The sequence below is a fragment of the Oreochromis niloticus genome, linkage group LG1, assembly GCF_001858045.2.
Source record: "Oreochromis niloticus isolate F11D_XX linkage group LG1, O_niloticus_UMD_NMBU, whole genome shotgun sequence".
Classification (NCBI taxonomy): Eukaryota; Metazoa; Chordata; class Actinopteri; order Cichliformes; family Cichlidae; genus Oreochromis; species Oreochromis niloticus.
This window is the reverse complement of record NC_031965.2, coordinates 36,443,181-36,459,367: the sequence shown is the minus strand read 5'-3', so window position 1 is coordinate 36,459,367 and position 16,187 is coordinate 36,443,181. Positions and strand designations below refer to the sequence as shown.

Below are 16,187 nucleotides of genomic sequence, written 5' to 3'. Positions count from 1 at the left end.
TACCAATGGGATATGGAATTTCTTCCTAACCAGTGTTATCATGCACTGAAAGTACAAGTGTCATTCTTTGGTTCAGTGACTACAGTTAGCCTTTCTGCCTCTGACTGGCCTTTAGACGCCACACAGACAATTCACTGACCCATACTGAATCGCTTCTTACAGTGCATACTAAACTCTGTAGATGGTTTAGGATTCTGAGCATATTTCTTGAATAAAAAGACTCGTTTTACACAGCAGCACACAGTTTAAGTACAACTTTTATTAATACTGGAATCATCACAGTGCGTTTTGTTACATTAGCAGTGACTAAAGTTAACAAAAAAAGGGTCAATCTTACAAAAAGGAAGACAGAAAAGAAATCTTCACCTTCAGCGACGGAGGCGAACCAAACTTAGAAATCAATTCACAATAAATTAAAGAAAAAAAAGCGGAAGTGAGGGGGCGTAAGAAGAGAGAAAGACAAGACCACAGTGCCTGCAGGGCTACTCAGGAGGAAAAAGAGGAGCTAAAAGACTGGGTTGTACAGAAAGAAGAAGCAGGTGTTGACTCTCTCACAATGTTATTATTTGAAAAAAAAAGCCCCTCAGAAAATGCCTCAGCTGTGAATTTTGTAGAGATTTCATTGAGAGTTCAGATGTCGGCTGTCGAGAAAGAGAGCAAGCGAGCAAGAGACACTACTGGAACTGGAGTATAGACACCAAGACATTCAATTTAGTTGCAGTGACAGTGGCACCGGGAGGCCACTTCGGCCACTCTGTTCTGCATGGCTGTATGACAAGAGGTTGCAATGTGTTACATCAGGATCTCATAGAGGACTTCAAGGTACCCTCATGTGGCTTCTGAGAATCAACTTTAGTCATGTTTGCTTCAGACCAGTGTGTATATGTGCGTGTGTGTGTGTGTGTGTGTGTGTGTATTAATGTGGATACCTTCCGTATTAGACAGCAGGAAAGACTGACAGATTGTGTGTGGGAGGTGGAAGGGAGGAACAGTAGGGGTTTTAACCATCTCTCCTTGTACAACACACATAATCACACTCATACAGACACACATACACAAGTACATAGTTCAATATAACTTGGGCAGATGGCTAAAAGAGTGGGTTGTATATAGAGCAACTCAAAACTTCTTTTTGTCTGATCAAAAATATAAAACAATCTGTTCTTCAATGGCCAGCATTGTGGTTTCCTTACTTGGATCAGTCAGCAATAAAGAACATTATGTTCATTTTGATTAAGCTATTTCAAATGAAGACATTGTTAAATCTTATGTAGCATATTATGTAAGTTTCTACTGTAAGTATACAATATTTAAAGTGAAGTTATTTCCATACAGATTTCTAACATTGTTTTCATGCTGCGAGCAAATGCTCACAGTGGAAGTCTTCCAACCGCCTATAAATCTCCGTTACCAGGGAAACGGATATGTATCGGGTCATGAAGTTTACCGGCTGAGAGAAGCTGGCTGTGCCTTAAGTTTCATCATCAGTCGTCAACAAGCAATTTGAACTTCTGTTGTAATCTGCTTTTAATTTTACTACGTCACACTAGGAAACAGCAAAATGACAGGATGTTGACTGCTGCATCTTCTCCAGTCTCTATAACAGTGATGTGAAAAGGCTTCAGAAGAAATAATTCAAACAGCAGTTGGAAAAAAGCTGATTACTTGCGCAGCAATTTCAATTTTGACAGAAAAATCGACTTTTGTACAGTGTTGTCTCCTGAGCCATGCCAATCAAAAACAGAACATGTGAAATTGGCTACACTGAATGCTTAGTTAAAAGTAGTCAATGTTGTTGTTTTTCATGTATTAAATGATGTAAACAATTCTTCCCTAAAAATTAGACTCTCAGCCTGTGGACAGATTTCTATTCGAAGGACTCGGGTTACAATTGCTTGGAGAAGCTGAACCAGCTTTAAGCCATCTTTTGTCTGGATGACATCAGCTAATGATAGCTTGCAAAAGACAAATTGCTAGGCAGCTAGCTAACATGTATAATCTACTTAAAGTAAATCAGAGAAGAACTGTTTCCTCTTGAAATCAACCTTCAGTTAAATTTGGGTTACAAAAGCACGCTTAACTGGTGTTACAGCTGTAGTTGGTGTGGTTTTGCTTGATCCTAAGATCAGTTAGGGTTTTTACTTTTTCCTGTATGTTGTTCAGGTTTGTTATATTCTACCCTTTCTTACTCCTATGCTTTGTCACTCCTTGCCACAATGGAAATCAATTCACAATTGAACTGCAATATATTTTAATTATTTACATATGATATTTTGGTGGTCTCCCTAACTGACCTTGTACTGTTAGTTTAAAAAGCTCACATGGTCTCTTTGACAAAAGCTCACTGAGAAACCAAGTAACATGAACAGCCTTTGAGGTGATGTCAGGAAGATGCCATAAAAAGCCTGATCAAAATTAATTAAAATGTAATCTAGCACTGAGACAGTGTTAGAGATTCATCTGCTTGCCTTGAGACCAGCAGATATTAATGTGCACGCTAGGGAAAAGTTTAACCTACCTAATGATTCCAGCATTTTGAACAAAACACCCAGGTCCCAAAATGATAGCATCCATTAGCCATTATGACACACTGGATCCACACATGCATCCTGACATACAGTAATCAGACACAGAAGGAGGGGGGAGGGAAGAGGGTGAAGGGAAAGACAGAAAGATAATAAATTGAGCATAGTGTGTATTCACTGTGGACTATGGTGAAAATAAAGACTTCATCAAAATTATTTTTCATTAGCTTTGATGGGCTGCGAGGCACAGAGAGACAGAGTAATGCCAATGGGGCGCCCATCATGACAAGTGTTGTTTTCTGATTTGTCAGCCACACATAATCCCTGGGTGTACTGATCGAGGAAAGTGGATTAAAGTTGAATGGCAATAGGAAAAAGAGAGAGAAGACGGGGATACACAGGTGTAAATGTCGGGGAATAGAGGAACATTTAAATTCAGTTCTCTTCTGCTTTTTCCACTTGGTGAAATACGATTTGCAAGGCTAACTGGTAGCTTTCATATACCTCCAGGCTGTTCAGACAATTATGATATTAGGAATTTTCAACTCAGTCCATCTCCAGTTACATAATCAAAAAAAAAAAAATCATGTTTTCATTAAAAGTTAAAGCAACTGCTTAACATTTTGGAAAATTTATGAGCTTCTTTCTTACTTCTCTTGTCAGTGTGAGCCATTCACTGTGGGGACAACACTTGCCAGTTAACCTCTTACTTTGTATACTTTACATTGATGTTTGTTCAGATTTAACACAAACGTGTATTACTAAGTAAACCACAGGTATACACGTAGGTGGAATGTTTGGAGGGGTTGGGTTTCCTACAGCTTCCAAACCTCGCCACGCTAAAATTACCATCTGGTGGCTATGAATTATTCTTTCTACTAAGTATTTTCCAAAATGTTAAACTATTCCCTTCACATACTCTATGCAGCCTCGTGCTAATCAATGAAAAGTACATAGCTTTCTAGTTTTTAGGGCTTGTTGTGCAGTATTTTAAGTATAACAGTATTTTTAACTACTGTGCAAGTTATTTCAATGTGTGCATTACTAAAGAAGCTCGCACATTAACCTTGGTAGAAAACAAGAAAGCTAATATAAAATTGAAAGTAAACTGTGGTAATATCATCAACTGAGCCAAATTATGAAATTAACAGAAGAGGAGATTGTTCTTTATGTTAGTCCTGTTTCTAATATGTGCACAAGTGTTTCTATCTATGCACGCATGCCTGCATGCATGTATGTCTATGTGCCTTTGTATTTTTCTGCAGCAGCCACTTCATTTGAAGATGGGCCCACACTGAACAACACATACACTCGTAAACTGACACTGTAGCACAGGTATTCCAGCTTGTTCAGTTAGTTACACAGTTAATTTAGAATTTTAAAAACATTTTTTAGTTCGATATTTCTTGTGCTGTAAACTGGGTATTTTAAAGGAAAATAGCAGTCTTGTGTCTTTTAGTCATCTTAACCATTCAACCTTTTACTGTGCGCAGTCTCGCCTTTAGGCTGCTGTGATCTCATTCAATTTGAAAAACTCAGAGGTTTTAGAATACTTGTCTGGTCCCAAGTTGTTATTTATAATATTTGAGTGCTTGTTTTCCAGAGCATTATTAAAACTTTATTAAAGGAATAACTTCCTGTAGATAACTGGCAGTGTATTCCTTAGTTTTCATTTCATTCAACAAATATGCAGCACTTAAATCTTCAGACTCAGGGACTCATCTGTAGCTATGAAGACTGAAGTCAGCTTCTCATACTCAGAAAACCACACCCACTGGAGAAGAAAACAATCATAGCCACAACATGCAACTTTTGCAGGACTTTAGAATATTTCATGACTCTAGGGCTCTGTTTCTTAGAAAGTGATTAAGTCTGGTGCTAGACTAGGACCTTGTTCAATGGCGACCGTTTTTCAGTGGCAAGGTTTTCTATTAATCTGGGACTTAACACACACTGATCGTATTCAATCCCTCTCTGTCAGAGGACTGCTGCTAGCTGAATGAGTGTGATTGTTTACGCCTGAGTTTGCTGAGTGTCGCATCAAGCTGCAGCTTGATTGTTATACTGTATTTTTATTGTTTGCTGATTATTGCACAACACAACATCATTTCGTTTCAGCCTGTGTATGTCTGTAAATACCATGTAAAAACATGGTATTTACAGAATAAACCATCTTGAATCTTGAATCTTGGCTAGGCTTCTCACAAATCTGGGAAACTTTTAGAACTCTACAGGAAGGGGTATCTTGACAAACGCTAAATAAAAGGAGCCTGGTTCTGTTGGAGGTTTCTTCTTTTAAAAGGGAGTTTTTTAAATGTCCTACTGCTGCCAAGTGCCTCCTCGTAAGGGATCTTTGGATTGCTAGGTTTTTTTTTTCTTATAATAGAATCTTTACATTATATATAGCATGTAATATAAAGTGCCTTGAGATAGCTGAATTAATAATACTAATGAAATTGTAAATTTTCCTACTGAGTGACCAAGCCTTGCATAGCTTAATTAGGTTAACACCTACAGTAACTTCATGCTGCATACTGAGTTTCAGGATCCCAAAGTTTTCCTATTCTTCCTAATACCTTATGTTTTATTACTTTTATCTAGCAGTGTTGGGTGATTAGACAAATATACTGACTATAAATAAATCTTAATATGGAAGTCTTGGTTCCCATGTCCATTTTGGAGTTAGGAGAAATGGGTTCTGGTGCAAAATTCTGCAAATATATCTACAGTACCCAATTGTTGGACTCATTGTAACCACCTAGAAAATTAAACATACCACCCAACACTAACACCCAGTTTTATCATTTGAATGGCTCAGTGTTTTGGTTTGGCAGCTTATTAAACCATTTGGTAGTGCATGACACCTCACAGCAGCTTTTAGTCATGGTGATTTTCAATGACGATGATGAGGATGACATTTTGTTCTATTTTCTTCTCCAGTGTGCATTATTTATTCTGATATCTGAACACCATTAGAGCTATGTAGTGTCGAATAACTTTAAGATGGACAACGCAAGTATCCTAGTATACAAAACAATGGTATTCTCCTTTATCATACCCACAGTGGATCATGATTGTGAATACACATAAATGCAGTACCCCTGTATTGCTTTCCTGTTGTTTAAAGAGGAAATGTCACCCAGTTGTACAAGAACAATGTTCTGACATTGCAATAGTTTAAGCAAATCAGACACAGTTGGATGCCATCCTTCACCATGTCATACATTCAGTATAGGTATACAGATTCATGCACATGGTGACCTTGACAGGTGGTTTAGGAAAAACTCTTTTTCACTTTTCTCACTCAAAACATGTTTTTCCCCCTTTCAGCTTCGAAGATTCAGAGACAGATTCATCACACAGCATCCACATGTAACAACAAATGCACAGTTTCCTGTTGACAGAACATTAAAACATCCCCTAATTGATGCACTTTTGCAAACTTCAACAAAAAAATTGTTTGCTTGCAGAAGGTGCCAATGTTAAAAAAAATCTCTTCTCCAACTCTTTATATTAAATCATTCTAAAGAAGCCACAAATGTGCCTGGAACAATTTTCTATTCGAGGCAAAATAATCAATACGTTGACAAAAAGAGTATATAGGAGAGTGGATGTCACAGGCTATGTTCAGGTCACTGCTAAAAGAGCATACAGACATGTTGATGAAGAGTTCACTAGCCTAAAGATCAACAGCCAAACAAGGACACACTCACTCTGGCCCACACGTCCTACATCCGTATGTTACACAGCTTAGTAGTTTGTGTTACAACTGGAGTTTTTTCTTTTTTTTCTTTTTTTACATTAATTAAAGTTAAGACAAAACATTCAAACAGTACTGTAGAAGAAAAAAAAACAACTAAATATTACATGTAATATTTTCTAACAAACCTTTATACCAAATCTGTGCGCCTGATTCTCTTTTACAATTACAGCACATACAGTACATATTGTATGAACAGGCAGTGAAATGCTCATTTCACACATCTTTTCCTCTCTATGTCAACTTGCAAAGTAAAATATTCCCACGTCTTTGTCATCAGCGAGCTTCACCATTTCTTGCATCTTAATGTTCATAAAAGTTTCTTTCATACAGCCATATCCTGAGCTGAACTGGGTCACTTTCGATGAACTGAGCTTAACTGTGCTGGGGCGGCCTTTTTGTGTTTAGACACCAGCGTTGTGTCTCACTGCTGGGAATACATTCATTTTAGGTGACTGAATAAATGTGGGGCTAAATAATTATGTTGCATGTGATTGAGCTAATCTAAAACCCGCTGGCCAAAGAATCTGAAAAATTTAGGTTAGATTACATTACTTGTTACAGTCCTCCAGTACTTGTACTGGATTTGAGAATGGTGGCTTTCAATAGCTTCAAAGGCAGTCTCACCTTACACCCTGTGCAGAAGTCCAACTTTCAATCGAAGACTTGGGCAACGGCAAAACTTTCAGGAACTTGCTGGCAGCTAAGAAAACTTTGATGCATAATAACCACTTTGACAAATTTACTCCCCCTGCACTTGGCAAACTCATCCTGTCTCTTATTTGAAGAGTTGAAAATGATTTCAAGTCTCTCAAACTGTCAAGGCTACAAACACGTTGACCTCCAAATTGTTGAATAACAATTTTAATGCTATTGTTGAGTTTCAAACAATAATCCCTCACTCTCTACCAAAATAAAGAACTAAGAACTAATGTCAAAAATTGTCAGCTACAAGCTGGACATGGTCTCTCCGAGTGTTTTATTACATCTGTGCTATGTGTGCTATACTGTTTGATTAAAATCTTTGTTTTATTTAGAAAGGACAACATACAGAGTAAATCTAAGGCAAAAGAGTATTGTTCAGCTTTGTTCAAGGCTTAACTTTGTGTGGCCACAATGTAAAAAAAGACACAATATTTACAGGTGAGACGATATTTTTTAGATAAGCAACTGTCATTGAAGATTTGGACAGTGAAAAATACAGTATCTAAACAGCCTCAATTGTTGATACCGGTTAAGTATTAAGTGGTAAATATCCAAGTAAAGGTGTTAGATTTTGTTCTTGACCACAGGTGCGTTTATAGTTTTGATTGGATTGGCTCAATTTTTGACATTTTCGCCTCTCTACAATAACATAATACAGAAAAACCGAATTCCAACTGTTCCACTCACAGTGGAAAAAGTTTTATTCTGAAAAGCTGTTTTTATTAGGTTTTTTTTAAAGGTCTGTCTCCACAGTAGAAACTCAATCAAACCTACATTCCCCTCTGATGCTATGAGGCAGAAGTCTCAGTGACAGAAAAATAAAACTGACAGGAAAATATGGATTTGCTTTATTCAGACGTTGTCTGACCTGTCTATACTGTGTTTTTTTTTTTTTTTTTCATTATGTGACCAGTCCTTTAAATGCCAATGCAGCCACAGCATTAAAAACTTCAGTGCTCTTCACGATCCACAACAAGCAATAGCTTGTATGGCCCTCACACTTTCTTATCCCATCTCATTCAACCAATCTCCCAAATCAACCAGTCTTTCTCACTTGCTCTTTGTCCCTCCCTGTCTTCTTCTGCTTCTTCTTTCACAAATTAAATAATTCCCCCCTGGATACCATCTCGCTCACTCTCTCACTCCCTGTCATACACTATGACTACAACAACACCTACTGGCTATTGTACATATTATCTATCCCCTATCAAAGTGCTTACAGTTTTCCTTTTTTTCCCCAGACTTTTGTAATCCATTTTATTCACCAGAAAGAGACAGGGACAGAGAGAGACACACGCCAAAACCGGCTAGGCATGAATTCACAGTCGATGTGTAATTTAGCATTCCTGATGATTGCCTGAATGTGACAAAGGAGAATCTACAATCCTCCATCGAGCCGCTTCTTCGAAACAAGAAAATAAAACACATTTATTGCTCCATTTCTGATTTAACATTTTCTCTCTGGTTCTAGAAAATATATATGAATATATCTATACGCCTGGAGTACGTCTCGTAACTTCTCGTACAGCGGTAACAAGGTAAATGACGTCACAATATAAACAAGAAAATACACGCACAACACACAGGAGAAAAAGCCCTGCCCTCATTGGGTAACCAGCTGTCCTGCAGCAGAGCTCTACCCACCCTCCTCGCACACACACACACAATTAGTCACACGTAGACACACACTCACGTTTTACATTTGCCCACATGCACACCCATGAATGCACGCATTCACTACGCAGAGAGCGAGAGAGGGGGGAAGGGGGCACTAGCACGGTTCAATGCCAACAGTGGATATTTCCTTTTTTTCAAGATTCTTTTACATTAGGATGAACCAGAGAGGCCCTCTGGCTTGTTAGCTCCCCGTACTAATACCAAAGCTTCAGTTCAATGGGCTAATAAGTACAGTGTGTTGCTGCTGAGACAGCTTGGGTTCAAATCCAGCTGCTCACATGGCACTCTGAGTCCCCTCTCTCTCTCGTCCACACCAGCCCCTCGTTCAGTCAACAGTCTTTCATCTGGGATCAGACAGTCGGGTTAGTTGGAGAAGAGGATAGGGAAAGGAGTAAGTTGGCAAAACAGAACAGAACCCAGTGTTTCTCTCTTTCTTTGCCTCTTTTTAAAAAAATCACACCTGTTTTTTTTTTTGTCCTGCGAGTCTTTCCTTCCCTGGGTGAAGGTGTATAGAAGACAAACATGCGTCCAACACACACTAGTTATAGTGGCCTGCTAGGAGCCTGTCAATATTCAGCATTTAACTTTTAACGGTCAGCATGGGTTAACATTATTATTGTTATTATTATCATTATATTATATATCATTACTCTAATGGTGTCTTTAAACTTTTTTATGTATGTTTCTGTTTTCATTCGTCTTCTATTATATTATAGCTTTCCCTACATGGTTAAGTTTTTGTGTATGTACTAGGTGGTTGGGTTGCATCACACCAACACCTGACTCCCTCTCGGTTGACAAGCATCATCCTCTTTCTGCTGTTCCTCCGATCACAATATACGGGGAGCTGAGCGGTCATTGGAGACGGTTTTGCGAAGACGGACTCCTCTCCTGATGGTGGTCAGCATGTCACCAGACCCTTCTGCCCCTTCGGTCCCTGTCTGAGTGTCAGTGGGGCCAGTTGGTGGTGGGGCTGGGTCATCAGGGAGGGCAGGGAAGGGAAACTGGCCCTCACCAAGGGCATGTGCGCTAGCTACCAACTCGCCAATCTTCTCCACTAGGCTGTGCCGATTGGCTGCGATCATCTGATCTTCCTCTGATCCAGCGCCTGAGCCTGTTCCTATTGCAAGGCCCCCATGCTGCTGAGCGTAGACCTCTAACGCAGCCCCTGATCCCCAGGCGGTGTTAGGCAGGCTGAGGCGCTTTGGTGATGCCTTCACATAATCAAGCGCTCCCTGTGAATCCTCAGCTCCAGTGAAGAACACACATTCCTCACTGCCCACACGGACAGGTACGCCACCGGCATGCCCTCCACCTGCACCAGGTGAATGTGAGTCTCCAGGGACAGTGGGTGTTTTGACAGGCACGATGGGTGGTCGAATGGGGATGGGCCCCGCACTGGATAACGTGCGCCTCACGCCAGGTTTGGTAGAGGGGGTTCGGCGGATGGTGGCAGTCCCTGGAGTCCCTGTTCCACCTCCACCAGCTCCACCAGGCTGCCCTGGTATCCCATGAGCCCCTGGACCAAGAACACCAGTGGCAGGCCAGCTGTGCTGGCTGGCCTCTTGGTCTGGATCATTCGCCTGTAGTTCTGGGCAATATTAGAGTGGCGAGGAATTGTGGAGGACTTGTCAAACTCTGTCTGTCCATCTGGACCTTCGGCATCACCATTCACTGAGTAGCAGTCATAATCTGAACCTAATATGAGGAGAGCAGAGGGTAAAACAAAAAAGGTATTTATGAGATTTTAGAGAAATGATTGAACTGGATGTGCCAGAAACAGAGGGAGAGGAAAGACAATGTTCTGTGGTCGCTTTATTAGATTAACACGGGGATAGCTACATCGTTTTGGTAGAGCAAGCCAGCAAGTGAGCACATTTAATATTTTTCAATTTTATCTTTATATTGTCATTTTCCAACTGCTGTCAGAGAAACTGTCAGAATACATCCATCATACACTTTAGCTGCTGCCTGGATGATTAAATGGATTCATTTAATCTGATTTTGGTAAAACTACACTCAATGGCAGGAGTGCTAGTAGGAGGAATACAGTAAAGTAGAACTTATGTAGAAGTTGTAAATACTGATATTTCAGCTAAAAAAAACCTTCCCTTAACAGGTTGCTTTTCCTGGAATGTTACAAAAATAAGATAATGAATGTGGCCAGGAAAATGTAATATATGTGGGCACTCTAAAATGAATGAGATTAAATGCTGCAATAAAGAACGTGGTAGATTAGAGTTTCACCTTGTGAAGGAATTGTGTCCTCTGAGCAGGATGGAGTTGTGGTCTCTGTGCTATATCCACTGGAGTACTGCAGGGAGTCTCTGTTGCTCTTCTGCTGCTCCATGCTGAGTCCCCTGGTAAGCACCATGGCCAGGTCACTGGCTGCTGGAGAAACCTCCTCTCCATGCTGAGAACATACAATGAAACACTGCACTGGAGTTTGAGCAACCAGCTGTTTGAAAACTAAACTCTAATCTACAAATTGAATAGAATAAAAAAAGGTTTCTGGTCCTAAAATGCAAAAAGAAAAAAGCGTTTGTGCACTTGTTATTTGTTTCACTTGTAAGCATCCACCTGAGAACCTGGAAGTGTTTTGCCTGTGCCGCATCTCATGTTGACAAGGACACTTGTGTTTACAGCCTTTGTAGTCATAAATATGCTTTTTCTTAATTGACAACAAAGTCAAGTCTTTAGCTGACTGTCTCAGATGTATTCCACAGTGAATGATATATGAGCTGCTCCCACAGACCACAATACCTGTAATAACTACTATAGGCCATACTTTACACATATTCATGCATTTGTATAGACGCACTCACAAATTGCTATCTTCAGCCCGTGTTTCAGTATCATCAACTTCACTATTACCTTGGCAGCGATGGTAGCTGGTGTCATCCTGGCTCTCTGCCCATCATCAGGATGTGATGGCCCAGCATATCCCTGGGAGCCCGGTGATGCCTCGCTCTCCCTCAGCCTATCAAGAGGTTCCTTTCTTCTCTGGACTGCCGCTGCAGCCACAGGCTGCTCATACTGACCTGCTTTGGACCAGTCCTGAAGAGGTGAGTGGAATTAATAAACAGGAAGTAGGTGGTAACATTAGCACACATGACTTGTCTGCTATCCAGCAGTTTGATGCCCTTCATCTGAGTGCAGAGAGAGGGGGCCTTTATGGGTACTTCAAGGACTGTGTGCAGGTCAGAATGTGTGGAGCAGAGGCCTTTTCGAGTGTTTGAGCATGTATATGTTGATGACCTTTGACCCTGCTTGGTTTTGGTCAGTTACCAGTTGGTAGACTGTAAAACCAACGAGGCCGATGAAGCCAAAAAAAATGCACACAAAGCAAGTGGGGATGAACACTTGCAATGAAGCAGTGCAATGTAGTTATGAATGAGTTAATCAGGTGATGAAAAGTAAAAGAAAATAAATTCTATGCATTAACTTGTTAAACAGAAACGGAAGAAAATGTGCAACTGAAGAAATGGAAGCGAATGGAGAACAAACCTTCCACATAGGAACCTTTGATGTGGGAGAGGAGGAGCTGGATCCAGGGGGGTGGTTATAGGGTGGGGACGCAGGAACAGGAAGAATGACAGAGAGAGGCCGGGTGGAGCCAGAGTGAGAAAGAGCGGGGCGGAAGGTAGCGAAGGACGAGCCAAACTGCGGGACGAGAGACACAGTCATGTCATCAGAGAATGGAAAAGCCACAGACAGGAAGCAAGAGTGAGAGAGAGGGAGACAGAGATATATAGAGAGAGACAGCCAGCTGCAGGACCACTGGGCCACACACAAAAACAAAAGCCAAGCATGTGAACAGGCACACACACCAAATTCTAAGAAACCGAAACAGATAGACAATACAGCTGAAACCAAAATGGGCCTCATGAAACACAATTAGTTACCACTGCAATGCATCAAAATTACTCTCCAAGTTACGTGTGATTAGAGTGGGACTAAGCCTCTACATCTACAAAGCCTACTTCTAATTGTTACTTAGATCCTGTATATTTAACACGTTTATGTTGATGAATTTGTAGCAACAAATTCAGATTGCTGAATTGTGGCACATCTGCATCAGGTACCACAGAATACTCGAGTATTTCTGTATATTTGTAGGATTTGTACAGTGATCAAGGAGAAGCCAACTGAAGCATTGTTGGGGATAAAAAGTGTGGAAATTGTACCTCATGCCTGACGGAGATAGAGAAAAATGATTGGTAGGAGCTATTGTTTGATTTAGTAACTTCTCATTATACCTTCATTCACAAGAAAGTAACCAAACAAAATGCAGTTTAAGTTAACCGTGCACAGTATGCAGTGCAGTTTGTTGTTATTAAAGCTGCAGGCATGACTTATTTCCCAGAAGCACATAAATAATTGCTTACTGTTAACACTTTATCTATCTATGTCTTTATGTGTTCTTGAGCTTAAATGAAAGGAGCTCAGGTAGAAATCACAGTTCCTCTGCTTTTGTTGCATGTGCACCACCATTTTCCCAAAGGTGCTGGATGTGGGTACAGTGAGATGAGCTGATGAAACTGATCTAAATGGTTTTAGATCACTTTTAGGGGACCAGGCAAATTTTAATTGTCTCGTGAGTTTTTAATGGAACATGTCATGTGTCTAGTGTGTCTGCCTCAGATTCCATGATGATTTAATTAAGAACATCCAGAAATAACCAATACATGCAATGCACAGGAGAGACTGCAAGTCTGCCTTGTGATGCTTATGCTAAATCTTGTCAAGATAACCAGTGAAAGTGGGGCACATGGTCCAGCTTGACAATGTGTATCAGTCAAATTAGAGATGGATCACAGATGGTTGTGAACACGACAAGTGAAAGGGAAGCAGTATATGCAAGCTGGTACGGAAGACAGATGCTGCTTAAGATCAGAAATGAATATTTATTTTGCCTTGCAAGCATGATTTATATAATGGTGTGCAAACTGGCTAAAGAATGTATAATGGAAGAGGAAAAGACAAGTTCCCAAACATAAATAAAACAAGTCTCTGATTTTGTAGAGCTTTATTTGGGTATGCCTCCATCAATTAAAAGCACAGAAGACTGGCGTTACATGCGCCTATTTTGAGTTGGTGAGCAGGGGAAGATGCAAATGGCTGTAAATCTTAAAGCCAACTTTGCAACTGGCACCAATGTGTAGGTGGTTTATGCTTAGGAAGATACAACTTTGCCCCATGTGCCTATGAAAATAGAGCTCTCCAAGGCTAATTGCTGCAATGAACATTTTTTTAAATTGGAGAAAATGCATAAATTCAACCAACCCCTTGTGTCTCAAATACATTTGCCTCACTATTCTCTTGTGAGTAAGTGGGCGGCGTTTGATATGATGTTGCTTGATGGTACCAAAAAGCTTTCTCTGCTGGAGAACACATCAAGGCCCCAGAGATTTAATACTGTCAGCTCTGATTTCTGAATGGTAAGTCCAACTTGGTGTAAAGTCTCCTACTGTTCTCGGAAATCCCTGAAAATCTTATAAATGTCCTGCTACCTTGATGAGTGTAACGTCTCATTTTAAACAGCACGTGTTGTGCGCTACCTTGCAATTCTGTATCAACAATGACTTTATACTACCACAATTATCACAGCTGTTTAAAAAATTGCTCAATCTTATAAGAAATTACATTTTGTTTTTCTTGCCTGTTGTCCCTGGAAAACACTACAGGTAATATAGGTGTGAATGTGACGGGTGTTCAGTGGAAATCTGGTTGATTTGGACTCCATGAGGAAACTTGAAGTAAACTTAAATGAAGCAGAGCTTAATTTTTAATTTCAAGTAATTAATTTATCTTTTTTCCCCACCAATCATTAAGCTGTATTTGTAAATATACCCTAAACTGAGAGTTTAACTCTAAACTTAAGAATAAACCAGCACTGCCAGGTACAACTAATCTCTCAACAGTGATGTTACAGATTGACAACAAGTATGATGTATGATTGTATGATTACTGTGTAAAAATCTTAAAGGACACACATGTCATGTTAACTAGAATAACTTTGTATGATCCACAGCTCACAATAATTCCTGTTTCTCTTATACTGGGCCCTCATTCTATCCTCCGTGTGAAGCTAATAATTATAGCTCCCCTCTCTTTAAGTTAGTAGTGCACAAACTGTGTGCTGGGCCCTGTTACTGGGACACAGACCCACTATATACTCAATACTATATGTATGCACTATGTAACATAGTATGAATATGAATAAGTATCAATAAGTATCAAGTGAAACTTATAGAAGAATAGTTATGTCTGACTAAGAATAATTTTTTGAGGGTAAAAACAAACAAGAGTCTGTTGACACTATAATTTTTATATTTATTTCATTTAATTTTTTATTCATTTTTTCCGGCTCTTTAATTGGAGCATGCCAGAGAAGGTTTGGGAGCCACTGCTTAAAGCTAATTTTCACACAAGGATGGGTCGTCTGTGTTTACAATGACAGCTGTGCATATTAGTGATATCCTCTCACTCTGACATGTTACAGAGGAGGAAGCTCTCAGAAACAGAGTGTTTAGAAAAGTCTGAAGCCTGAGCTTTTGGCTCATAAGGACTACTTGTACACACACTGACCTTTATTTGTTAATTTTTTAGGACCACACTTTTATTGCTTTAATTTTTTTTATGCTGCATTTCAGACTGTCCATGTTATATGGTATGAATAAGAATACTTACAGTGGTGGGGGAGCTGCATTCACTGACTGACTGGCATGTTTCTGAGGCCTCTGATGATGCTGAGCTGGATGATTTCTACACCAGGAAAGAAATAAGAGTGACACAAACTGATAAGAGTTTAGACCAAGGGTCAAATCACATGTGTGAAACTTAATAATCTTTTTCATTGGATATCCAGTAATTAAATTCTATTCAAATATTTGTCCTTTGTTATTTTAAAGTTACTCATCCAATATACTGAAATGTCTAGTTTAGCTGCAGGGTGTCACTAAAATAGAGACCAAAAATTTTGTGTCATTGTCTTTTTCAGGCTGTGCGTGTGCCATTCAAAGCCAACAATTTAAGCCACAGTAACACAGTAACTCTGAACGGGTCACATAAATAATGTAAATTTGTCCATGTGGCATCTGTACCTGACTAGTGAAGTCTGAGGGCATAGGTGAGGGTGGCTTGGAGTAGATGTTGGCATCCTGGGACACGAAGCCCGAATCATGTGAGGAGACACTGCTGAGGCGGTGGGCAGCAATGCCCCCCGGTGGTGGAGGCTGGTGCGGCAGGCTGCTGCGGTAGCGACAGGAGGAGGAGGAGGATGAGGTGGGCGAGTGGGGCAAGGAGCCTCCGCCACCAACACCACCACTACCACCTCCCCCTGACGAACGGGAGGCACTACTGTGGGCGCTGTTTACACTGCTGTTGGGGGAGGAAGGTGTAGAGGAGAAGGGAGGGAGCAGAGTGATGGAGGTGTGAGGAATGTGAAGGTGATGATTCCCAGCGTAGAGCGAAGGCAGTATCAGGGAGAGACAGCATGATTAGAGAAGTAATGGTTG

The 16,187-nt window shown here is 40.3% G+C and overlaps 1 protein-coding gene across 4 annotated transcripts in view; it reads right to left on the bottom strand.

The window, feature by feature from the left end:
* Nucleotides 1-239: 239 nt before the first annotated feature.
* LOC100690420 (MTSS1-like protein) overlaps nucleotides 240-16,187 on the bottom strand; it is an 81,906-nt gene continuing 65,958 nt past the window's right edge. For 2 of the 4 annotated variants that reach the window (XM_019361144.2, XM_013264866.3), the window contains 6 exons: nucleotides 15,774-16,050; nucleotides 15,361-15,435; nucleotides 12,175-12,330; nucleotides 11,542-11,724; nucleotides 10,915-11,080; nucleotides 9,942-10,365 (listed from right to left, as the gene is read on the bottom strand). In XM_019361144.2, coding sequence (XP_019216689.1) covers nucleotides 10,082-10,365; nucleotides 10,915-11,080; nucleotides 11,542-11,724; nucleotides 12,175-12,330; nucleotides 15,361-15,435; nucleotides 15,774-16,050 — 1,141 coding nt within the window. In that variant the 3' untranslated portion in view covers nucleotides 9,942-10,081. Of the gene's footprint in view, nucleotides 10,366-10,914; nucleotides 11,081-11,541; nucleotides 11,725-12,174; nucleotides 12,331-15,360; nucleotides 15,436-15,773; nucleotides 16,051-16,187 lie in introns of all 4 variants that reach the window. The other 2 variants (XM_019361148.2, XM_019361146.2) reach the window with 2 other exon arrangements.